This window comes from Nymphaea colorata, chromosome 1 (assembly GCF_008831285.2).
Source record: "Nymphaea colorata isolate Beijing-Zhang1983 chromosome 1, ASM883128v2, whole genome shotgun sequence".
Taxonomy (NCBI): domain Eukaryota; kingdom Viridiplantae; phylum Streptophyta; class Magnoliopsida; order Nymphaeales; family Nymphaeaceae; genus Nymphaea; species Nymphaea colorata.
Window position 1 is genome coordinate 39,854,649 of NC_045138.2, and position 26,644 is coordinate 39,881,292.

The 26,644-nt window shown below is 39.5% G+C and overlaps 3 protein-coding genes across 3 annotated transcripts; all 3 read left to right on the forward strand.

Annotated features, from left to right (window-relative positions):
- Window positions 1-1,357: 1,357 nt before the first annotated feature.
- On the forward strand, window positions 1,358-4,729 carry LOC116260310 (protein trichome birefringence-like 38). Its single transcript, XM_031638549.2, has 5 exons — window positions 1,358-2,139; window positions 2,387-2,558; window positions 2,694-2,869; window positions 2,970-3,128; window positions 4,062-4,729. The coding sequence occupies exons 1-5, from the start codon at window positions 1,838-1,840 to the stop codon at window positions 4,369-4,371; spliced, it is 1,119 nt and encodes a 372-aa protein (XP_031494409.1). The 5' UTR covers window positions 1,358-1,837; the 3' UTR covers window positions 4,372-4,729.
- A 4,216-nt stretch (window positions 4,730-8,945) lies between these two features.
- On the forward strand, window positions 8,946-12,092 carry LOC116260313 (protein trichome birefringence-like 38). The gene is made up of 5 exons (XM_031638563.2): window positions 8,946-9,272; window positions 9,395-9,566; window positions 10,624-10,802; window positions 11,052-11,210; window positions 11,614-12,092. Exons 1-5 carry the CDS (start codon window positions 8,974-8,976, stop codon window positions 11,918-11,920), a joined length of 1,116 nt encoding a protein of 371 aa, XP_031494423.1. The 5' UTR covers window positions 8,946-8,973; the 3' UTR covers window positions 11,921-12,092.
- A 2,530-nt stretch (window positions 12,093-14,622) lies between these two features.
- Window positions 14,623-18,042, forward strand: LOC116260302 (protein trichome birefringence-like 38). Its single transcript, XM_031638538.2, has 5 exons — window positions 14,623-15,069; window positions 15,275-15,446; window positions 15,690-15,874; window positions 16,196-16,354; window positions 17,628-18,042. The coding sequence occupies exons 1-5, from the start codon at window positions 14,768-14,770 to the stop codon at window positions 17,929-17,931; spliced, it is 1,122 nt and encodes a 373-aa protein (XP_031494398.1). The 5' UTR covers window positions 14,623-14,767; the 3' UTR covers window positions 17,932-18,042.
- Window positions 18,043-26,644: the final 8,602 nt, after the last annotated feature.

Sequence of the window (26,644 nt, forward strand, 5' to 3'; positions counted from 1 at the left end):
TGAATTTGCTGACAATAAACACGATTTAGTTTACGTTATATATGGTCTATACAGGAACTTTTGAGAACCGGTTTTGTAAGGATAGCCCCATCTTTTTAGCCTTATAGTACCACGTAGAAAATACGTGCTTTGAATTAGATCTAACACTTAAAATTTTCTTTTGACGACAAATTTTGAACTTAGATTTTTACTGTGACATGATTGGTTGACTTCTGAAAACATGTTTGGTGTTGACAAACGTCTAATCCAATGCATATTATCTAATAAAATAGAATTGACTGTAATTCGTTTTTGAGAGCCAGTATTTCACAGTAAACGTGAGTAGTCACGTAACGTGATCAACGGGGGGATTAGTTGGCTATATGATTCATAAATGTTATGTTGATTGATCTCTCCAAAGTTACTTAATTGAGTTGAAACAATTTATGAGCAATCACATCAAAGTGATGAACCCATAATCGCTAGATTCTCATATTTGTTCATAGATTATTATCTATAAAACAAATTTCAAAGCTAGTTCTCAACTAAAACTAATTGTTTCACACGAAGAGATTTGCGAACTATCCTAGCAATATAATCAAACTCATAATCGATCAATCGGTAGCCGCAGGCTCTTAATTTGAGCCGTCTAAACAAAGGTCAATTCTCGTGACGTGGGAAATATAGTGGGGCGATCATGAAATGTCACGCTCAGGCCTTTCGATCTCACGCATTACCCTCGAGGTGATCGGCTTTTCTTTATGGGTACTTTAGTTCTCTTTGAATTGTCAAATTTGTCGACTTCTGGCGGCAGCCTGATCAGCCTTTGCATTCTATCGTTGTTTATTTAAAATGAGTTCCTCTTATTCTATTTTATTCCGTCGATGTGAAACCCAGGTAGATTCCAACTGCGAGGTGTAGAAATTACAGAGATCAAAGCCTCCAATCGCCGATCGCAACACCCGCCGCAGTAGGCCAATGGTTTTTAGTTCAGAAGACGCCATGGCCGGCCGGAGTTTCTAAACTCCGGTGTGCCCAGTCTGAGCTCTGTCCCTCTATATTATATGCTTGAGTATCTGTAAAGCGAATGGAAATGGGTACCGAGGCATGTTGCTGTTCCCGATAACTAATTAAAAAGTATTCAGGCAATCTAAGAATTCGATGGTTTTTATCTCTTAATAAACGAGCTTTGCAATGTTCACATTCAGGCCTACTAAATGAAGCCATCTACTTGCTCGATTTATGCTAAGAAGAGTCTCAGATTTTGACTTCTCTACTGGAAAATGTACCAACTGTGGGAAATATTAACAAACAGTAGGTGATAAGTAGCCATCTCAGAAAATAAAACCTCCTCCCCAATCCCCATCTATAATCCTCCCCCTGTTTGGCCCGAGTCAAATTCCAAGATGCGCCCTTGGAACTCTTCAAAATTAGGCGCGTTTTCAGAAGAAACCAAAAGAGTTTGGTCCCCATTTGCTCGAACTTGCAGGAAAGAGTAGTTAAGCTGTGTAATGAGTAATTAAGCAGCCTGTGGGGAGGAGGAGGGAAGATCCACACTGAGGGCAATGCAGAAAGAAGCTCGGCGGAGCAGCAGTTTCGTTACGGAGCACACAAGAATCTGCCATGGTTAACAGCTTCACCTTGAAAAAGGGTCGTCGTCATCATTTCACCACCTACAGAACACGTCAAGCGAGCAGAGGTCACCACACACGTGACCGGTGACCCATACTCCCTTCTCCCCTTTATATTCTGCCTTTGGCGCCTTTCCAAATTTCCATGGCCATTTCCCTCCTTGGCTCCCAAAACATTTGATAGATTCCTTTCCCTCCCCTCTTCCTCTCCCACCAAAATCCCCGGGATGGGTATCGAGTTTTTGCTTTCCCCTCCCCATTTGGGCGTCGTTTTCGTCCTCTCCATTCTTTTCATGAACAGTCAGGGCCTCGGAGCTTCTGCTCATAACTCGACGGGCCTTTTGTACAGGGAGCAAGGCATCAGCTGTAACATTTTTAGAGGGAGTTGGGTTTTCGACAATTCGTACCCTCTCTACGATTCATCACGCTGTCCGTTCATAGACTCGGAGTTTGACTGCCAGAAGTATGGCAGGCCTGATAAACTGTACCTCAAATACAGATGGCAGCCCCTCGGTTGTCATCTCCCAAAGTAAGCCTCTTCATCTTTCTTCCATTTTTTCTTCTGTGCTCCCCGAATCCAAATCAAAGAATCACACTGTTTCTTCTCTTTTAGTCTCTCCCTCTCTCTCTGATTTCTGTTTCTGTTAACTCTTTATCTGATTGTAGCTTAGTGCTCTTTTCATTGTGTTTGGTATTTTTCTGCTTGTCCAAAGCAATTTTAAGCTCTGTCCCCCCCTCTGTTAGCTGTGTGTGATTAATGGTTGTCTGTTTTGTAGCTTTAATGCTATTGACTTCCTCACACGGATGAAGGGGAAGAAATTGATGTTCGTAGGTGACTCTCTGGGGCGCAATCAATGGGTATCCCTCATGTGCATGCTCACATCCGCCGTGTCTACCGCCAGAACCCAGTATAACAAAGAAGAACCACTTTCCTCTTTGACATTCCTGGTGAGTACTAAAGGAGAAGAAGAGGAAGAAAAAGAAAAACACCTCATCACCACCGACGCCACTTGTAGTTTCTGTCAGGAAGTAATTTTTTTGTTCTTGTGATGCTGATGAATGTCAGGCATTTCGGCGTTGCAGGACTATGGCTTCTCTTTAATGTTCTACAGAGCACCGTATCTGGTGGACATACAGTCACAGAGCACGGGAAGAGTGCTCAATTTGAACTCCATTGAGAATGGCGATTCGTGGAAAGGGGTGGATGTCTTGGTGTTCAATTCAGGACATTGGTGGGTGCACAAAGGGAGAATGCAAGGGTATTCTTTCTTTCTTCTGCTCGGGCACCATGTTTGGCTAGTTTAAGCTCTGATTGATCTTTACTACACAGTAAAAACGATCATAATCTCTGTAACGCAGATGGGACTACATGCAACTGATGGGCCACACCTTCAAAGATATGGACAGAACAGCGGCTTTCACTCACGCGATGTTAACGTGGGCGAACTGGGTGGACGCAAACACCGATCCCGTAAGAACGAAAGTGTTCTTCCAAGGAATGTCTCCTACCCATTACGAGTAAGATGCCATCAGCCACCTAAAGCCGTTCTTTGTATCTGATATCAAAAAGGAAGGATCACATGGACCGCGTTTCCACTGGGGGGAAGGAACATGTGGTGTCTTGGGGCGCAGAAGTGGATGGAAGGTCTATCTTCTTGTCCATTGCTTAAAAGTCCAACCAGACGAGCCCACATTTCGCTTTCCTCACATGGGTGGCCATTTGGGAATTTGCTAAACATAAAAAAAACATCTCAATTATTGTTTATTGTTGTTATTACTTACTATTTCAATTCATTTCCTCTATAATGTAAATAGACATAATAATAGTCATGGTGACATAAAAAACATTGAATGCCATTAAAAGACATGGTCCAAATTTATATACATGTATATATATATATAGGCAAATCAAGTCACTGGGTCTATTTTATTTTCATTAAATAGGTAATAATGAAGATTCAATGATATATATTTTTTTAATATACACTCAGTGGTAAGGTTTGTAGGCTGTTCTTATACAGGATCTAGTTAGGAAGGGGAGGATTCTGCAATCCTCTCTAGCTGACGTTTTGGTGGAAGTTTCAGATTTATGAGTTGCGTTATGTTCAACAAACCTCAAGGAAAGGACTTTGTCTGTCAATTTTTTTACAGAAGTTTTTTTAGGTTTTTTGTGATATGAAGAAAACACGCTTAAATTGGCATTTCTTTCATTTAATCGCCTGCTTAAATGAAAAGAAATCAAAACTTAAGTGTGTTTTTATTATTAATACATCAAAAATTAATCATGTTATTAAGTTTTCCTTCCTTCCTCTCACCTGTGCTGCATTTTTGAATGTTGACAGCACAGTTGACAGAGGGGAAGGTTAGAAAGAGTCGGCTTCTTTTCAGTTTCTTTGCCATCTTCTTTCTTTTGTTGTCAAGACATTAACATGTGCCTGTTGCTTTCTATAGGGCCAAGGAGTGGGGCGGTTCGAGCTCAGGCAGCTGCGCTGGTGAGACGAAGCCTGTAGGTGGATTCTTCTACCCGGGAGGTGCCCCAAACTTTGAAGCTCAGCTGCTATACGTCTTGCGCAAAATGTCTAAGCCTGCTACCCTTCTGGACGTCACCAGGCTCTCACAGCTCAGAAAGGACGGCCACCCTTCACTTTACAACGTCGATCCTTCGTCTGGTAAGAAGGGCAGCCCTGATTGCAGCCACTGGTGCCTGGCTGGTGTGCCTGATACTTGGAACCTTCTTCTGTATACTAGCTTGTTCTACTGATGAGCTTCAAATTGCATTCTGCAAAGATGAAACCAGAGCAGCCATTCATTTCTGACAGATATGTGGCATTTGGGAAGTTGGTAGTGAAGATTTTTATAGATTTTAATTGGTGTAATCTTGTGTCATTAGCCCATGATTGGCTCATCCCTGTCATTTTTAGCATTGTTGGTTCGAGGTGGATTTGATTGTGGATCAATGGCCATTGGTCCTCTGTTATCATCAAATGTTAGTTGCTAGGATCAATTAAATGTGTTGTAATATAAGAATGAAAAGTGGCTACCAGCAGCCTCAGCTTTTCACTGTGTGGATGTTCACGTTCATCTCAAATAAATGTTGTTTGTTGATCTTTTAAAATGGATTCCAGGTTTTGAATGTAATCGAGTAGTTGCTAGAGCAAGGGCCAAGGTTAGGAAATGAGGATGTCAACTGCTCCTGCAACACTACAAATTCATAATGGATGTAATTAACCACGTGGGACATGGTCTGGATCCGATTATTTAAAGCCAAACCCGAGATTTCACACAAGAAGACAAGATCAGAGATCAGAGACCAAATTTGACAAGCAACTAGTTTTTTCTGCAGTAGAAAGAAGAAAAGAGGTGCTTAGGATTGCCAAGTTTCTGTCCATGATTATTTTAATAAGGCATTAAAAATATACTCTGCTTGCCTTCAGCAAGGGACCAATAAGCAATGGGCATCTTGTTCTGTATGTCAGCTTCTACAGGATTTGACATATATTCTCTCTTCTCATAAAGATGGGTTCTATACCAATCCTTCAATTCAATTTGTAGCCTAAAATATTCTTTTTCTTTCTCTCCAAACAACCTTTCCTGATGTTTCTTCCCTTACAAACCACTCTCTTAGCCTACTTCTGCTGAAATTCTCTGTTTATGGCAACTCTCTCTCTCTCTCTCTCTGTATGTGTGTGTTTGATCTGGTTAGGCCACAGTTCTGCTACTGGATCCAACTAGTTGGTCTCAGATTCAGTTAGATATCCAACTTGAGTCTGACGGATGCCATTAGCTCCCCCATACAGAAAACATGCTTACACCAAAACCTGCACATTGGTCTCCCATGATCTGCTTTTTATCTTGATTTGCCTTTGCTTGTTATGGAAACAACAGTAGAGAGAGAAACAAGAAATTAAAGAAAGGGAAGAAATATTCCAACAGTCGTCATTTTCAGCCTGGTTGCTTGTATTTAAAGCGTCAATGCTTTATCTTTAACGAAGAATAGTGCGTGGAAGCCATGCAATCAATTAATGTAGTAGCTAGGAACCCGGAAAGTGGAATTTTTTTTTTTCTTCCTCCAATAATTGGAAGGAAACTGTTCTCATTGTTATTGAAAAAGTAACCATATGATTCTTCTGGTATTGATGTCTGTGCCCTATACGTAAACCTTTGGTTCTGCCTCTGTTTAAATCAACGTGGTTTATTTATTTATTAAATATAAACCTAGCCCAGATAACTAAACTTTTCTTTTTTGGATCTAAACCTGGACCCATGGAATTTTGTACAAATCAGAATTAGGACACGAGGTCTCCTAACATAAGCAGAAAATTGTATGTCACGTCTCACTTTGAAAAGTTTAATTTCATATTGAAGATTATGAGATATCTTTAATGGCTTATAAAAATAGGACTATTGATTGGTTGGTTGTCCTCTTTTCTAATCTTTTTGAGGTTGAAACGGAAACTGTTAGGATGTAGGTTGGGATCCATTAGATCATAGGCTTGAGTCAAATGGGAGAATGGGTTGGGTTGTCAGATTGCAACATGAAAAAAAAACACATGTATATGAACCTATAGACATGTCAAATTAGAAACTGGAGGCCACTAGTTATAACAGTTTCCTTTCAGTATCTCAATAATTTGTACATATACATGATGAAAGCCAAAAGGAGAGATAGGAAACAAAACATAATCACATAGATCATGACTTTACTAAGCTGTACATGACAAGACTTGGGCAACATGTTTATATTCCACCTACGAAGGCCCACGATATTTGGCCTTTTCTTTTATTAAATTCTTAAGAAAAGGCTCAATGTGGTGGACCATGAACCCTTTGGCTGGATCGGTGAGTTCTTCCTTTCCATTTCCATTTTTTTGTTTTCCGGATATTGCGCACTTGCACATTGTGGTCCTTCTTTTGTTTGGCCTCACTTGCAAAAGTTAAAAAAAAAAATCAAGGATTGAGATCAGAGCTGAGCCGTTGGACAATCTGCGCCACTCGACTTTCAGGAGGCCTAACCCTAAGAGGCATAGCATAGATGATCAAACAGTCAGTGGATGAGAGTCTCTGTAGTTCGATTTGATTGAGTGCTAAGTTTTTAGATTGCAAATGGTGACAGTGTGATACTCTAGTTAACGAGTATAGTTGATAAGTAAATAATGTACTGGTGAAAGTAACATTGACAATACCGCTTTTAAAATCGACTAGAGTCAGCAGGGATGTCAACGGTGAGATTTGAATAGCATGTACTTTTAGTCACCGAGTTGTTTCTTAGATTCAAATATAAATGAAGAAAAGTCGTGTTCACATCTGAATCTGAAATAATATTGTTAATCTAAATCTGATTCAAGAATATGAGTAATCCAAACAGCATTATGATATGTTAAAGACCAACTTTCAAAATATATGGGCATGGGGAATAGGATGCTAATTTAAAGCGAAATTTGATCCGAATCTGAGGGAACATATGGAAATATGAAGTATTTCTTCAGCCGAAATATTTCATGCTGTAATTGTTCGAGTTCACAACTATTGGATTCTAGTAAATATCGTACAATGCATTCGGTAGAGAGTAAAATTATGAGAAATTTTGTCCGTGTTTGATGGCATCAAGTGCCGCAGTTGAAAGTTGTAACAAAAGACAAATGGTATGACCTATATTTTAATAACAACTTCTCAGTGTTAATGTGAAGCTTCATTAATTATGAAAGAAACAAAGCAGTACAATACTTTACTATGGAAAGAAGTACAATTGATCAAAGAATCTCATAGTTCCATTTCACCAATAATCACATGAAAGTTACTTAAAAAATCTCTCTTGCGGATTCGTAGGACGTGATATGCCCTTGAATTATTGATCAGCCTCGAACATGTCGACGTCTAGTGGACCTAAGAAGTCGATTTGGATCCTTGTTTACAAGATCCAACCTAGAAATCTCCCCAACCAAGATTTCTGAGGTTTTGCATTTCCATATAATTGGTTTAGATCTTCCTTGGAATTTGGGCTCGGATTCAGATCGAATCACCTAAACTTAGCATCACTCTATGGGGGATGTCAATGGAGCATATTTAAAATAAGATGCATGCTTTATCATATCCGATCAATCAGATCTTCAAATACAAACGAAGAAGCCCGTACCATACTCCGACTTTTTAATTCTGTAACTTCGATCTGAATCCTACTTTCTAATTCACAGCTGAATGCTAGCCGACTTTTAAATGCAAAACTAAGTTCTAACCACATTCTGAAGTAATTGAAAACCAACTTCCATAATGCATGAATAATGAATTTATAGCATTTATTTCAAACTGAATCTAAAATCCAAATATGAATATGAATTTATAACAAAACCCAAATATCAAATCGGATCCAATTTCTTGATCGGACGTTAAACCTTTTCCTCATATCTAACTTTTTTTGGAAGTGGTTTGATTGGATATCTGATCTAAATCCGATTCATTGACATTCTTAATGTCTGAGTCCAACTAAGATTCATATGCTGATTTTTTTTTACCAGATTTGACTAGTGGATTTAGTTTTTGGGTAGATCCCCATATATTATAAGACCACAATAATGCTGTGTGGGTCATGTCTTGGGCTCGTTTCATCAACAAAATGATCAAATATTACAAACTAGCAGACAAGGTCCGAGCCAGTGGTGGAACCACATATGGGCAGGTGGAGGCTTTTCCCATAAAAAACTTTATATTTATACGTGAATATCTTAAAAGATTTGCTCTGTTACATATAATGGTGCCCCCTTAAGGTTTAATAATTTTTCATTTAGTGCCTCTCAACTCAAAATTCCATGCTCCCCACTGGCCCGAGCCATGGCCGTCTAATATCTGTGGCACTAATTTGTAGAGAGGAGCAATAAGTTTATTTCCTTCTTTAAGATAGATACGTATGGAGGCATGGAGTTCTTCATAGAATAAGTGGTGCAAACCGGATTGTTTGTGACTGGTTCTCTAATCCAAATCATACTTGCTTTCCCATTCAGATCACGAGACTGGACACATTCTCATGCCTGTCGAACTTGTATATGTAATATAAGCCTGACTTGGATTAGATCAGCGACTGAGGCATGAGTGGACTTATGTGGGCAATTGCCCACACAGTTCCACAAAAAAAATTATTTCTATATATGCACCTCAGGTGTTGAAAGGGAAAAATAAACAAAAAGAAGCAATCCGTTTCAAGTGAGATAATGCTTAGATACACAAATTAAAGGCATTTAAGGTGCAGTAAATCAGAATCTTGTTCTGTTACGTATGCACCGATTGTCTCCGAATCTGGAGGCATGCAGAAACACGTTATTTGAATACCTTCTTCTTCGCTCCTCGACCTCCGAGAAGAAGGCCCGGCAAGATGGGTTTCCTGCAGGATTTCCTCCCTTCTTCCTACCATGGCAGCATGATTTTGCTCTTCCTCTTCTTCATCAATGGTGGAGCATCTTTAGAGATCTCCCCACAAAGTTCGACAGGAAGGGACCAAGCAGCAAGCTGTAACATTTTCCAAGGAAGTTGGGTCTTGGACGATTCATACCCTCTCTATGATTCATCACAATGTTCATTTTTGGACCCTGAGTTTGATTGCCTCAAGAATGGCAGACCTGATCATATGTATCTCAAGCAGAGATGGCAACCACTTGGTTGTGACCTCCCCAAGTAAAGCTCTCAGCTTGCTATTTCTCTTTCTCTTTACCTGTTTTACCTTACGTCTTTAGAACTAATTGAGTAACAGTGTACATGGGGATAATGGTACTCGTGTTGCCTATGATCTGTTGCAGATTCGATGCCACAAAATTTCTCTCGCAGTTGAGAGGGAAGAAGATGATGTTCGTTGGTGACTCTCTTGGGCGCAATCAATGGACGTCGCTCATGTGCATGCTCACAGCAGCGGTGCCAAGTTCCAGAACGCGATTTGTAAAGGGACAACCAATGTCAAGCTTGACATTCCTGGTAAGATGAACTGCATGCTACGAATAAAAAGAAGAAGAAGAATCCAATCTACCACCGATTTCGGCATTAGTTACCAAGAATCAAATTTTCTGCGTAGTTTGGAGAAAATAATCCTGTCTTCATTGCCGCACCAGATTCTTTTCCTATTATTGTTCTGGAACAAGATACAGGAGTATAGATGGGTTTTTATTAGCATATAGTAAAAAAAAGCCTAACAAGGGTCACATCTATGTTCTTAGATATTTAATACTTGGAAATGTAAGAAGTATATAAAACAAGACATAGGCTTCATACTCTAAAACTGCAGGCTTTTTTTTTTTAAAAAAAAAAAAAAAACTGTCACTGGGACACATTGAAGTTGGAATCATAAAATTGATTTTATTTTGAAGGTTAGTCGCGAAGGCATGACGCCCTTTTGGTTTGCAGTTACTATTTTTTTTTTAATTTCTGACATCATAAAAAACGATTAATAATGCAGTGAAACTATCAGTAATTATAAAAAATTCAGTCGATCCAATCGGAGACTAAAGTCGGTCGAACCAAAACAAAAAGAAATCAATTATAGTGAAAAATATCTCTAAATCATCAATTTGGTTGCATATATAAAATAAAAAGCACAAATTCAATCTGGTCGAACCTGATAAATGCAATATACATCTGAATATGTAAAGTTTATGTAAGATTTCATGCTATGCTAAGGTTGATATAAAAGCTGCCATAAAGAATTTAAACGTTTATTGTTGTGGGCCAGCTCTTGTCCATTGATCATATCCCTGGTTGAAGCTCTCAAAAGATTTCATTCTTTCTAACGGAAGACAAGAAAAAGGAAAATGTTGATTTTGCAGATCACATATTTACTGTTATCTCTTTCCGGGCCTTCTACTGCACTGCAAATCAGGGGATTTTTTGAAATAAATTTAAAATATAAAAGTATCTGTAATTTGAGATTTCGCCCTTGAGAAAATAATGAATCTGAGATTTGCCACTAAGGAGAAAAAATACCAACGAGTTAAGCATATGAAAGAAAGATGATGAGGAATTAAGTTGGATTTTGCAGGATTATGGGTTTTCATTGATGTTCTATAAGGCTCCATATCTGGTGGACATTAAGCTGGACAGCAACGGAAGAGTCCTGAAGCTCGACTCCATTCAACAGGCCCAATGCTGGAAAGACATCGACGTTTTGGTTTTCAATTCAGGCCATTGGTGGCAACACATAGGTCCACAGCAACAAGGGTTCTCTCTCTCTCTTTTTGGCTCTCTTGGCATCTCCCTCTTTTCTAGTAGTCAGGGGACTTCTTGTTCCCAAATTTTGTTAAATATTTTCATTTTATCGGCTCTTGGCGTCGCACCGTATATTAGCCACATTGTTACTTAGGAGGGTGCAATCTTGATGGTATCGATGAGTGTTGATTTAGATTGAAGAATACGGTTCTTGAGGCGAATATGATTGGATAACTTACAGATTTGGCATGACTTGATCAGGTGGGACTACATAGAGGTCGGGGGGCGCATGTCCAGAGACATGAACCGATCACTTGCATACGCCACTGGACTGAAGACATGGGCGAACTGGATCGAGACCAACATAGATCCTGCAATGACCAAGGTGTTTTTCCAGGGCTTCCCAGCTACACATTTCAAGTAAGACCCACTGCCTTTTTCTTGAAACTGTTGATGTGTAGTGACCAAAATATCTCTGATAAAGTAAAAAATTGAGATTTTTAGAAGGATGAAAAGGGATCCAAAATGTTAAATGTTTAAAATTTCTAACATATTCAACGCCCTTCTTTTTTAGAATGCATATTTGTTGTGTCACGTAACGGGTACTCATTAGGTAGGGTTGGATAAAGATTCAACTGTAATTTCAAAATTTTAACATAACATGAAATACAATATCCAAGTTAAATTAAAATATTTAAAATTTGCATGTAAAAGTTTGAATTTTTAGAAGCCCGTGAGTCCTATGTGCATGCGTGTTTGTATGCCTTTTGCTAATTATGAAAACCAACAACTGATTAAAGTGAATTTATCGGCGTTTGTGTAGCCCGTCAGAATGGAACGGCACAAGTAAGAAAGCATGCGCAGGCGAAACCCAGCCAGTGGAAGGTTCAACTTATCCGGCTGGGCGCCCTCCCTTGCAGCTGGTGGTGGACGGCGTCCTTGCCGGCATGACTAAGCCGGCCGTTTCTCTCCTGGACATAACGGCCCTAACTCAGCTCCGCAAAGATGGCCACCCCTCCGTCTACAACGAGGACCGTAACGCAGGTGCCGTTGACTGTTCTCACTACTGTTTGGCCGGCGTTCCGGATGCTTGGAACCAGCTCGTCTATGCTTCCTTATTCTCTTCCTGATCAATTTGCGAGATTAAGAACTGTCCCATCAACGAATTAATGAAACAAAGATCATCGTGAGAAACCTGTTTTTTACAACAGTGGAATAAATCGTTAGGCAACCTAATCTTAACTATGAGATCAAAGATGACCAATACTCATTTAATTTGCTCAACGCCAAGGGTTAGTGGAACTGCACTGGTGCCTGGACGAAGAGAATCGGCACCTTTTTGTTTTCCTTTTTCCCTTTTCTGCTCTACAAGAACTTGAAATTTTGCAATTATCACGAGATTATACAAGGAAATCATATAAGTTGGGTATTGAATTCTTAGAGATGACGCGAGGGAATCTCAAATCCCAGTTCGTTTTTTTACGATCCATTGTTTAAACAAATAGTAGACCACCTTAATGGCTTAGAACGTGGAAAAACCTCACAACTCCTATTGAGTAGAAAACGCTCCTCAATGCCTTCTCAAGAAGAAGACTCTTTTATATGTTTGATGGCATCAAGTAGGCAGCTGAAAGTTTAACAAAAAATAAAAGTATTTTATCAAAAGGGAAGGGCTGCTTTGGGACGTAAGTGGACTCGTGGTGCACTTAGAGGCGGAGCTAGAAATATTTTTTTCTATAGGCACTAAGCATATAATTAACAAAATTTCATTTGGCTATGGAAAAGTGACCTGGGTTTATAGGGTTGTGCTATATAATTAAACTCAAATTTAACCACTAATTTAAGCTTGTAGAGAATGAGTTCCATGGGCCAGCCCCCACCTATCTACCCCTCCGGGTATATTAATCAACTAGAGTATCACTTCATTTGCAATTCAAAAAATTGAATTGATGATAGGACTCTCACCAGGCTGACATCCTAACCTCGTTTGGGAAATTAATGAAAAAATCAGACATTTTCACTGAAAGAAGCATTACATGAATATCACTCATAAAAGGTTCTTTTGGCACAATCTAGGCTAATTTTGACATGATCTGAACATGCATTGATCAACCTCAAACATGGCAATATCCGATGGACATTCAAACGAGTTGGGGATGCAAAACGTCATAAGGACACTGATCCACCAGACCCAACCAAATGAGAACCTCATGGATCCAGGCACAAACTGATACAACCGATCCAGGAACCAATAAGATAAGATCTGTATTTTCCACGCAACTTCCTTGGATCATTGTTGGTATTAATTTAGACCCAGCGTAGTAGCAGTCGCAGACCCAAAGATTCATATTGGTAAGATCCAGACAATCAAGTGCTTAAATCACGACTGAAAGAATTTGGGAAAAACATCTATTGATGTGGATCTTCTAATCTATTTGTGGTATCTTGTATCACTAGATGGGTTTATGACCGAAGGTAAATCATAGCTCATTGGATCTGACAGTAATGGTATGGGCACAGTTCAAATCTATTACCCATTTTTCCATTAGAAATTGGACTATGAACGATGATGGCCGTATCGGCCATTGCTTCATACGTTGCTATTTTGGCACGTCTGCTGTGCATCCCTTACCTAAGTGCGTGTAATTTGTTTATCCGGTTGTTGGATCCAATTTTTTGTTGTACATCCTCTTTAAATTTTTTATAGCAATAAAGGTCGGGAGCTTACGTTTGCTTGAATCTTCTTCTCTTATTCTTTCTCTTTATTAATTCCTTTTCATGATTCACAATGATAATACCACTACCATCGTAATGATGCATGGTCCATCTATTTCACCAAACTCTCACAATGGAATCCAGATAAAGAAAGAGAAACTTTTGTATGATAAATATATAAATTATCACCACTATCTCAAATCTGTTATGTCCTGCCGAAGAGAAATTAAAAGAATAGTTGAGAAAATGGCAGCTTAGGATTGAACAAACAAGTTTGAAAGGGGCCGTTAGGCAATGAAAGCATATTAGTGCAGATGTTTCCTAGTATTTCATGAATCTAAATTGAAGCAGATTCATGAAACAACAACAAAGCCCCCAAATCGATGCAGACTTACTGCATTCTATAAACGGAAAATGCAACCACTGCTGGAAAATGGTCTACAGCAAGGAGCTGATTGACCCCACAATGAAATTTAAAATTGGAAAAAGTTTTGTTGCCGCTAAAGAGGATCATCATAAGGGAATTGTTAAATGTAAAAAACCGTATTGGCATTGCTGCGTTGCCTTGCCTTTCAATCTTATGCATTGAAAATTAATTTTGATTAGTTTAGAAAACGAGAAGCTTTAGAAAACTACAAACGTGTATTGGCTTAGTATTGTATCGCCTGATTATTCTTGGATGACTGAGCAGATCATATGGGAAGTTCTATTGGTCTGTGTCGCATGCCCAAATATATATCTTCTTAAATATGATAGGTAGAGGGCCGAATTAAAGTTTTTAAATTTTGACCAAAAAGAAAATATCATTTTTTGAAAGCTCCTTTTCTTTTTTTTTTTTAAAAAAAAGGTTTAGAACTGTTTCGGATGAGGTACGGAATGAAACACCTATCAATTAAGCAGGGTGAATAACCTCCACAAGAATCAAACAACACCTAAATTTGGCTGAATTTCCAGTACTTTACTTAGGTTAAGTATTAGACCTAAATCTCACAGTTATATGAGTAGTCAAATTTCCTTATCTTTATTCTGGTGACATTTGCACTCAGCGTGAATGTAAGAATCGGTTTTGTTTTCATAAACTGCACCTCTTTATTTCAGATCGGACGTTTCCCTTAGATTTAAAACTTGTTGCTGTTTTCGAGTCCAGCATACACTCTACCTTGCCTTCATTAGCATCATCCTTGACACGAGATAGATTGAGACGACGATCTTCTGCACTTTTTTTCGTTCCTCAACCCCTGAGAAAAAGCTAAGGCTGAAAGATGGGTTTTTTGGGAGCCTTGTTCTCTTCTTCCTACTATGTCAACATGATTTTGCTCTTCCTTCTCTTCCTCAATGGCGAATCTCTAGGGATCTCCCCACATTGTTTGAGAGACGAGGACCAAACAGTAGCACCAAGCTGTAACATTTTCCAGGGAAGTTGGGTCTTCGACGATTCATACCCTCTCTACGATTCATCAAAGTGTTTGTTTTTAGACCGTGGGTTTGATTGCCTCAAGAATGGCAGACCTGATCATACATATCTCAAATATAGATGGCAACCACTTGGCTGTGACCTCCCCAAGTGACGCTCTGCTTCTCTTTCTCTTCCTTTATTATTCGATCTTTGTCTTTGTTACTTGATTTTAATAGTTCAAAGCCGGGATCGGAATCCCGCCTTCACATGTTTTATCTTACATCTTTGGAACTGTTTGAGCTAAAATGCATATGGGGATAATATATAGTAAATTGGTGCTGGTCATGAAGTGTGTTTGTGATCTGTGGTGCAGATTTGATGCGACAAAATTTCTCTCGCAGTTGAGAGGAAAGAAGATGATGTTCGTTGGCGACTCTCTTGGGCACAACCAATGGACATCACTCATGTGCATGCTCACAGCAGGGGTGCCAAGTCCCAGGACCCAGTTTGTACGAGGAAATCCAATGGCAAAGTTGACATTCCTGGTAAGTCGATGAATTCAAGGCAGGAGAAAAGCAAATTTGATCCCATTATTTTGTCACACCGAGTTGGGCATCAAGTCATAGCAGGCTATTCTTAATATGTGATTTGAGAAAAAGAATGCAAGTATATATCTTTCCATGAGAAAAATACTGAATCTGGGATTTGCCACTAAGAAAAGGTATTAGTGAGTTTGCCATGTACTTGTATGAAAGAGGAGCTGATGAGGAAGTTGAATAATTTTTCAGGATTATGATTTCTCATTGATGTTCTATTGGGCTGCCTATCTGGTGGACATCGTAGCAGAGAGCGACGGAAGAATCCTGAAACTAGACTCCATTAGTCAACACGGCCAATCCTGGAAAGGCATCGACATTTTGGTCTTTGATTCACAGCGTTGGTGGGAAGCGCACAGAACCCCAAGTGAACAAGGGTCATGTCTCATTCCCTCTCTCTCTTAACTGGAACTGCATCAGTCACACTTCTTCTAACGCTTCGTGTGAGAGAACTTGAAGAAACTTAGTTATACAATCAAGAGTGGTAACCTTTCATCAATTATATTTAGTTGTAGTTTTTCGACTTGAACACAAGTAATGAACTAAGAGGTAAGTTAAAATTCACCACGCCAGAAATTTGGAACCAGTTGCGGGCTCAAGGTTTTTACGTGCACATGGATTTATATAATGTAATTTTTCATGAACCTTCAATTAACTCGAGCAAGTTTCCTAAGCTTTGGCGTCGTCTAATTGTTCAGATGGGACTACATGGAGGTGGGGGGTCGGTTATTCAGAGATATGAACCGATCGGTTGCCTACGAGATTGCACTGAAGACATGGGCAGAGTGGGTAGAGTCGGACGTAGATCCGGAGACGACGAAGGTGTTTTTCCAAGGCATGCCTGCTCACCATCTCAAGTAAGAAGCCACCGCCTTTTTCTTCCTCTCTTTCGTGGTGTTTTAGAGAACCAGTTTATATGTTCGGCTGGCCGGAACACAGGTTCCGGCAATCCAGTACGACGCGGGCCCTCGAAAGTGAGGTGCGTCGATCAATGGGCCGCTGTAGCATATAAAGAGATCTTCCGGGCGAGGGTGAACTCGGCGATCCAATTGCCAATCACCCTTGTAAGCCGGTCGGGGGAGCGAAAAGGGGGGGCCGGCAGGGGCCATGGCATCCGCCGTCTCTTCTGAAAACTTAAATTTTAATATTAATTTTCTGAAACTTTTAGTTTGGCGTTCTATAAGTTTTAAACAAGCAGGAATCGGAGCCTGTTAAAACTTTTCAAAAATTTTATTTGGTGGTGGCATGACGGATCGACTCTTTAAAAATAGGGTGATTGAGAGGGCCTGAAATGACTCAACCAAAGGTGGGTGAAGCAGACAATTCTAGTGTAACTAGTTATAAAATTTTAAAGGGCACTAATATTTAAATGAGAAAAATTAACAGGAAGTATCAAATGATAGTGAGCAATTTTTTTATGGAAGTGTGTGGGCAATTGACCATGTCCACACCTGGCTCTGACCTTAAACGTTTTTTTAAGGGTCTTCCCATGGTTTGCCCCTGCACATGCTCAGTTCACGTGCACACTCGACAATCACACACTAGATTAAATTTCTCCAACAATTCTACATGATATTTAATATATGATCTTCATCCAGTATACGAAGGGGCTGTTAATTGGCATTAGGAATATCATGTGAATGTTTCATCAATGTGCTGCCTTAAAAGTTGGGTTAGATTCCTCATATGTGTTTTATGAATCTACTCCAATTCTACAGCATATTCATAAAATCTTAGCGTGTTTTTCACCAAGCGCTCTTAATACTTTATTTGCTGTTTTCACAAATCTAGCTGGGGATATATAGATTACACATACTTAAAAAGGAGGATGAGAAGAGATCAAGATCTTATAAAAGTCGAGGCCCAACAATTTTCATTTTGCTTGGGCCAGTAAAATCAGATCTGTACTCAACAAAGAATACAATTGTTTCTTCATTTATTGATTTGTGAATGTTGCTAGAAATATGAGGACATTGGATATATGGTCTTGTCTGTAGTTACGTATTCAATACCTACTTTCGCGAGCATGTGTATGCGCACACAATATCTAGTTGTGTGCATGTGCATGTGCGTGTTGTTTACAAATACCAGGAAGCTGACCAGGTGGATGTGCTCTGTTGGTTTGTGTAGCGCTGCAGAATGGAACGGCACAGGCAGGCACGGGTGCGAAGGTGAAACCCAGCCAGTGGAAGGTTCAACCTATCCGGCTGGGCGCCCTGCCTTCCAGCTGGTGCTGGACCGCGTCCTCGCCGGCATGACTAGGCCGGTGTCTCTCCTGGACATAACGACCCTAACTCAGCTCCGGAAAGACGGCCACCCTTCTATCTACAACAAGGACCGCGCTACAGGAGCCGTCGACTGTTCTCACTACTGCGTGGCCGGCGTTCCTGATGTTTGGAACCAGCTCCTATATGCTTCCCTGTTTTCTTCCTAATGATCAATTGAACTTCACTAAGTATAGAAAATGCGTGAGATGATGGCATTGTTATCACTCTCCCTCATGTTCAGGTTCTCTTTATCCTTTATTGCTGAGGTAGAGTACTGCGAGGAGAAGGATGTTCAACTTCTTTCATTCATTTTGTTTCGTGATTAACAATGATAATATATACCACTGCCGATGCATGGTTATGATCGACGGTCCAAGTATGTCAGAAAATTCTTAAAGAGAAACTTCCACATCACTAAATTATCACCACTAGAAGCGTGTATTGCTTCCTGGCTAAGGCCACTAGAATCTAGATTTTCAATGCTAAGGGCAGTTTTTAATGAATCAAATTCATTCAAATATGTATTGTGCACCATCCACACATGACACTGGGTCCCCAGCATGGTGCACCTCCGTGCACATATCCACCTCTCATCTTGTTCACATACATGCACCAGGATCAGCATTTTTACCTCGAATTCAGACTAACTGGAGTCTGATCTACATGGCTCATCCCCCATATCACCCACCCATGGGCGATGGGACAATCGATCCGATTACTTGCAAAACAGGAATTGCCTAAAACCATGGTCTATTCAGCTAAGCTCTTGGCCCCTCTGGTGTGTGAAGGGGTTGAAGTTGAACGGCAGACCGGTCTAAGTTGTGATCCGATCACTTCAATTCTAAATGCGGTTGTACTAAAAATAAGCTCGGATCAGTTAAAAATAGAGTCTTAAATCCAAGCAGCTAGAAATGCAGCTTCACATGCGTTGGAATTACCATTTGTCAGTCGAGTTAAGATTTGGACTCGGATTTACATGCGTGCAAGATCCCATAATATCATCGAGCGCCATCAACGTCCTATCTTGGACAAGCTTTTGAAAGGAAGCATATAAACGAAGCAAGGCAATTTGTCTCAAGCCAAAGTTTAGGATGCAATCTTCTGCACTTGAATGCGCCATTTCTCACCAAATTTGCTGTCAGAAAGAAACTGAAACCCTCCTCGGTCTTGGCCTCTCAACCTCCGACATGAATGCCGGTGGGAAGATGGGTTTCCTGGAAACTTTGCTCCGTTCCAATGACTACAGCAGCATGATTTTGCTCTATTGTTTTTTTGCCGACGGCTTTAGCCGTTGGCAAAGACCCCCATAGGCAGTTGGAAATTGATATTCCAACGGCTTTGGGCCGTTGGTTAAAGTTACGTGGGGAAAAGATTTCCCTATCGCTAAGACCGTTGCATGAATGTTAGAAATTCTTTGACACTTCCCAATGGTCAAAGCCGTTGGGAATTCGTGTAACTCCCAACAATTCAAATATTTCCTACCTGGTTGTCGATGCCCAATCATTAGAAATATACGAATTACACAAACACAACAATTTACGAATTACCAACATACATAAAAGTTAGAATTTCAGGATAATCTGCATTTTCTATCTCTCTCTCTCTCTCTCTCTCTCTCTCTTTATATATATATATATATATGAGAGTGAGAGAGAGAGAGATTATAAATTTATTGACACGTATAAATGAACCTTGTCTATTATATGTAAAGTTTATATAACCACAACGCACAACAGAAACTCAATATTTTTTTTGTAAAAAAAAGCCTTATTTTCCTTATGAATAAAACTGACTGAAAATAAATATAAGTGCCTTTAATCTCCAATACTGGTTGTCCCCTACCCTTCACTCTCCAATGGACTCGTTCGACTCCTCACTTCAACACTTTCAAAGCAGCATGTGAACCTTTAAATGTGCAGACCGAAAAATGAAATCACTGCAAACATTAACAGCACCTTCAAGACAAACTTGGAGTCAGGTTGCAACTTTGTTCATACACATATGAGGCAATCACAGAGAGAGAGAGAGACACACACACACACACACACACACACAGAGAGAGAGAGAGAGAGAGAGAGAGAGAGAGAGAGAGAGAGAGAGAGAGAGACTTAATTCCCTAATGGGGACTAAGTAAAAGCAGAACAATGAGAAAGTAGAGAAGGGGGAGGTCACTCAAAAGGTAGCCGATGAATAAGGGGATGCAACACGGCAGTGAATCAAGGAAAAAAAAAAAAAGAATCCTTTGCAGCCACAATCTTCTTCCAGACGCCCTTATTTTCTCATCTGACAGAGCAGAACAAAGGCGTCAACAGGGGGTGAGAGGGAAGGAGGGAGAGAGACAAAGAGAGATAGAGAGAAACAGAGTACCTGTAGACCATGGAGATGGGCTGGCATATGCTCTGCTCCTAATCTGAGGAGGCATGTGCCACTGCGTTGAGAGGGAGAGAGGGAGGAACATGATTTTAACAAACCGTCGATGGGCAAACTTAAAAAGATGGGTAAATGCCAACGGACCAGGTCGTCTCGATTTTTCCTTCAAGCTGCCAACGTCCTCAACTCTGTCGACGTTGCTCCGATTTGTTGTAGTGTCATCCGATCTTCCCGCAAAGTTTAACAGAGATGGATCAAGCGGCAAGCCGTAACATTTTCTCGGGAAGTTCGGTCCTGGACGATTCATGCCCTCTCCATGATTCTTCAAAGTGTTTGTTTTTAGTCCCCGCGTTTGATTGCCTCAAGAATGGCAGACCTGATCATGAGTATCTCAAATATAGATGCCAACCACTTGGTTGTGACTTGTGACCTCCCCAAGTAAAGCTCTTCTTCTCTTCATTTTTCCCTCTGTATCTCGTTGTTACTTGACGATGAATGGCTGCAGAAATCCGGGATCGGAATCTCGTCAACGCTCTTGTTAATTTTATCTTCGGAACTCCTTGAATTAAAATGCACAAGGGGTTGAACGGCAATTCATGGTGCTCGATTTTTAAGACAAGCCAGAAATTTTTTATGAGATGGCCTGAATTAAAGTTTTTGGTTAAGGTTGAAATATTATTTTTCAAAATTTTTATATATAAGAAATGAAATTTTTTAAGATATGCATATATGAATGACATCGAATCCAAAATCTTCTTTTTACAGTTTTCTTTTTTTTTTCTCTATATATATTTTTTTTTGCATTAATCATGGACAATTTTTTATCATTATTAAAATAATACTTGAAATATAATACACAAAAGAAACATGTATAACCAGCTTCAATTCAATTCAGGCCAAATTTTGAAAAGGCATCGACGTTTTGGTTTTTAATGCAACCCATTGGTAAGAACACAAAGGCCCACAGGAAGAAGGGTTACATGAACCCTCCCTCCTCCTCTCGTAAGTGCACGTAACTGAGTCACTCTCTCTTAAAGCTTAGTCTGATAGAAGTTAAAAGAAAGTCATATAGTGAGGAACGAGTTTGAACACATTATTTGAGGAGTTTACAAAACTTAGAACCCTCTTACGTATATATTTTTCTTCCGGTTGTAGCTTTCAGCTGAGTCCGATCATGCTAGAAACCAATACATGCCTGATATGATATACCAAGAATGATATATTTGTGTCTATTTCATAAGTAGCGACTCTCCTAGTGGAACTTTTTGAGGACGTTAATGGAGCGAAATAGCTTGATGGTCCGTGATTTTGATGTTCACATGGTCGGGACATCTCAGGAGTCAGATCACTTTCATCAAACAATAAGAGAGACAAAAATTTTGTATGATCAATATCACCTATTTAGATGTATGCGCCCATGAATGTAGGTGGTATATATGCTAATTTCCTTTGCCATGGATTTCCATTAGAACAATAAATGAGTTGCAGTTGCCGCAGACCAAGTTGAATGTGGGTAGGATTAATAGACATGGACCAGATACAGTTGGTACTCAGATCGACCTGTCAATTGTAGATTTGATCACAAACTTGGATCTTAAAGCATTGTTGATCAAATTCGTTCCTGGTAGATCGGACTACGTTCAATCTGGATTATCCAGATCTTGTTCAGTCAAGGATTATTTTTCAACAGCATCTGGTCCCGAAGTGGGGCATGTTAATGTCAAAAGGCGTTCATTATGCAACTACGCATGCATTTACCAAAGCATTGCCATCATATTTATGTGGAATGAAGATCATAGTAATAGTTTTTATTATGCGAGGCATTATGCATTCATAGCGACGCACATGGAGGCAAAAAATGATCTTATGTTATGTCCATTTTCAGCGGTTACACCACAGTCCCCACAAAAATGTATTTCCTATTGTTCCTTAATCCAAAACAAGAGGAGACAAATCCATTACAGATGGGTTCCTTTTCAGCCTGTGAGTTGACAACACTGTCATAGCAATATCAGTGAGCTGTGGCCATTAAAACCTTGCTGTCCAGTTGATCTTCTAATGAAACTATATATATATATATAGAGAGAGAGACTGTTCTTACCACATATATTGTTTATTCCAGCCACCAAATATATTGGGTGCCATTAATTTCTTGTCGACGAGGGAAACCAGGCAGACTAAGTTGGTGTTTCAGGAGGTGCATTGCTCTGAGTAGAACCAATCTCAATATCTCATTCCTTATGCTGGGTTTGGTTAGGTTTATTGTACAAAGGAAAAAGAACCCTGAATGTGAGGGAAGAAGATCAAGAAGAGAGACATATCACATCTACGCTCTCCCGAAGAGAAGTTACATGGGTTGCATGCACCCACCTCGAAAGGGCCAACCCATTAATGTGCTGCTTGATTACTTCAAATTTTACATTGATGGATCCGATGTGACATGCTTTCCCATCAAGATCCAAACTAAAAGGTTGATCAGTCGGGCTAGAAATCCAAATCAAAATAAGTTTTATCTTTTCTTCAACAAGTATAAAAATTAAGAACAAAAGCAGAACAGTTTTTGCCAATTTAACATGCTCAAACAACCTTCGTCTTCATCACTTTCTGTGAAACAATTCAACCTCAGCAGTGATGTTTCTACCTCATAGCAGCAAAACACAGAAATAGATTGCGTGAGTGGCAGTGACATATTTTGCCGTTCATGGCAAGCAAAGAAGGCAAGATTGAGGTGGTAGTTTTCATCCCCCTTAAATGCTAGAGAGGCAAGAGGGAACAAACAAATGGAAGAATTGATTGCTCAAGGGCCAGAAAACAAGGACCAGGAGGTGCTCGTAGCAAACACCCTTCGCTCATTAATGGTGGCTTCTGCCACCAACCAACAATGCATCGCCTCTTATGGAGGCAACACACAACATGATTCAACCAGCTTTTTATGTACAGTTGATTGGTAACATATGGAAAGGATCACAAGGCATTTGTCATGAACGATGTCAATTGTTAAACCCTAATGAACCATAAACCAGTGGTAATGATCAGGTCAAACTGCCATATTGTTCAATCGACGCCTATCTCGATAATGATCTTAGGAAACGTTTGGTACCTTTGGAGAAAATATCCAAGGTGAAGTTTCTCTCGCCCCTAGTCTCGCCGGTGAAACCGTGGCTTGTAAACCCAATTTGGCCGAGTTGCTGCCGATTCGATGAATAGGTTGTGAATCGGCTAAAACTATTAAGAAGTATTTAGATATATTAAGAATAACTAAAAAAAATTACAATGAAAAAAATTGATTTTTTGTTGTTGTTGTTGTGTCGATGTATTGTTTAGATTTGGGTTCAGTTTCGTCATACTTGGATCGAACCCACAAAACTCAGCCCATTTTATTGCAGTTCGTTGGACCGTTTGGCCTGCCCCAGAAAAAAATCATCGCTCTACTCTTGCATGCATCAACTTGCTTTTACACACGTGTTTCACTGTCCCTTTGGGTATTACCAAGGCGATGGGATTAATCCTCCCGCTTACTGGGAACTACAAATCAACATGTGATGCGACACTTTTGAATCGACCATATAATCAAATCTATTTGCCGCCGACTCATGCTGAAATTTGATTGAAAAACTTGATGCATTCAACGTCTAATTAGCTGGAAGCTGGGACTTTTTCTCCTGAACTTAGTTTTCTTTACCCGCGATGCTCTTCAAAATAATTTGTCCCATTTTCGTTTTTATGGCTATGAATATGAGACGTCCTTTGTTGATCCACGCGCACCAAATTATGCTTTTTCTTTTTCCTTTCTTTGGATTTGGTGCAAAAACAGACGTTTTATTGACCAACTTTAATTTGAAAGGTTCAGGCCGACCCACCTTCCGGTGTGGGGAGATAACCTTTACAGGAGACCTTGTGTATGATGCTTCTATTGCACTCCAAATTCAGGGAACATTGCTAATATCATGATATGACACTTTGATGGTAGCGCAGCTAGGAAGCATTTTTGGCAAACAAAGTACTTGGGAGCTCGAATTCAGTTTTGAACTATGAAAATCGCATTCATACAGCTAAAATTTTCAAAATATGAATTTCAAAATGTAATTGCAAAGCTTTGGTGCCATTATATTGGTGCGGGTCTTTTCCTTTTATCTCCGTTTTCAGATCCAATTATGTCTCTAAAATTTGATTCATGTGGGCAAGGGGGAGCCAGAATCTTTTTTCTTTTCTGTTTTTTTGTTTTACAGGGCACCAAGCATATAATTAACAAAATTTTAATTAGCCATAAAGCAGTGACCTGAGTCATATAATTCAACCAATAATTTAAGCTTTCTCATAATGGGTTCGGTGAGGCATCTAAGTTTTGATGTAGCTTTGGATGGCGAGGTAAGGGAAGGTGGGAGGCTTCGACTTCTCACTCGGGCAGTGGGATTCCCTCTGGTTCATTTCAAGTTATCTTGTGAACCTCAATTTGAAGATCAACCGCGGGATCTCAACATAAGAAGAAGCGTCGATATTGGCATAATTATTTTTGAGAGTGTGTTTAACCTTAGCAATATCTACCAACAAATAGATTTGTCATAAAAAAAAAGTCACTATATTGGCATTAGTGACAGTTTATGGTGCAACCATGATTGTTGGTGTCTTTAACGATGATTTATGATCCTTTAAACTATAGATTTTTGAATTTTTGCTGTTTACCAACTATCCCGCGTCCAATTGCTTTGAAATTTATATCCTTCATACACAAAAAAAATACGCAGACTTCCCGTTTGTTTGGTGGATAACTAAAATCAACCATTAAAGCATGAAGCAAGAACACATGCCGTTTGTTTGGTGGAGAAAGTAAATTTAGTAAAATCACAACCATTTATTCATTAGTTGCAGCAACGACATCATGGTTGTTTTGAATGCAACAAAAGAATGAAACAGTGAAGAAATAACTTACAAATAATAAAAGAAATCTGCTAGACCAAGGAGGACCTCCGAAAGCGTACAATATAAATCAATAAACCACCACTATTTCATCCTGGCTGCCTTGTTAGTTGTTTTTTATCTTTTTCAAACAGAGAACAGTGTGTTCGGTAGACGTGTGAATTTTTTAATTTTTAATCCACTGTTCTTCTGTCTTGAATTTTTTACAGACGACCGTTATCCTCATCATTTATAAAAAAAACCCCCTTATCGTACAGTAATGGTGAAACTGTCGTCGTGTTCGAACTTTTGTTAACGTGAATTTCACTCACCTTTGGAAACCGAAAGCGGCACTAAAAACGCGAGGTAAACGGGACCTTGTGTTCGGGGACAAAATTACAAAATTACCCTCAATGTAAATAAGTTCTTGTAAAAAGACGAAAATACGCCTCAGGGAGATAGTAAAGCAGAGTTCCAAAATTTACCTTCGACGGCAAGAAAATGAGAATTATTGACTCTGTCCTAAAAGAAGAAAAATGAAAATTCCAAGAATAAATTTTCAAAAAGATGACAATACCTCTTTTGGAAACGGTGGAACATGGATCCCGTGTTAGGACGGGAGGAGGTTGCAGGAATCTGGCAGTTTAAATGAAAATTGTAAAAGTTTGGGGAGTTTTTTGCATATTTCCCAGCGGGAGTAACATCTTTTACGTAAAATATTCTTTTGAAAATTTGAACGCGAAGGTACAAGGGAAGACTGACAGAGCCCAGGGATGTCTTCTGATCCGCCTGGCCCCCCAAAAGGGTCCGTTGGTGTTCGGGTCTCGGACTAGCCCGCCCCACAAAAGAACTGAACCAAGTATGAACGCAGCAAGGCCAGACAGGCCTACTTTTCGCTCGACAAATGGAATTTCTTGCTCGCCTGAGGACCATGGTGGTCCAAGTCTCTGTCGCATGCATCGGTCTTATACGGACTATCGACAAACCTCATATTATATAAATTCAATGTATCGGAAATATATTTATTTGACAAGCTTGTGTTTTATAATAACATTGGCTAATGTTTTTACCCCAACTTATAATTTCATGAAGATTCAACAAGGTTGGCATAACGGATGGAATGGAAGCTTAAACTTAAAGGATGTGGATGGATCGGATTTGAATTCACTTCACCCTTTCATCAGATGTTCACATATTCAGATTAGGATTTGGATTTTTAAACAAGTGAATAAAAGTCTAGAATGCATTCAAACAGGATTGGTAAACTTACGATCCGAATCCAATACACATTTGATTCTATTTTTACATCTGAAACCAAACTACCATTACGATAATATGTAAAGCACCGACTTTCAAATCAAGTAAATACCAAGTATACAATATTCTTTAAAATTGAATCCAAATTCCAATACGAATCGCATCAGATATCTAGATAAAATGGAGTCTGAATTTAAATTTGATCCACTATCATCTCCAAAACGGTACCCGGCTCAATTTTTTTTGGTCTAACTCACAAAATTCAGTCAGATAATTGATCCCAATCCAATCCTCAGACATCCTTGACGAACAAAATACGTTGTTCAATAGTTTATATTGTGGAACTCTATTATGAAG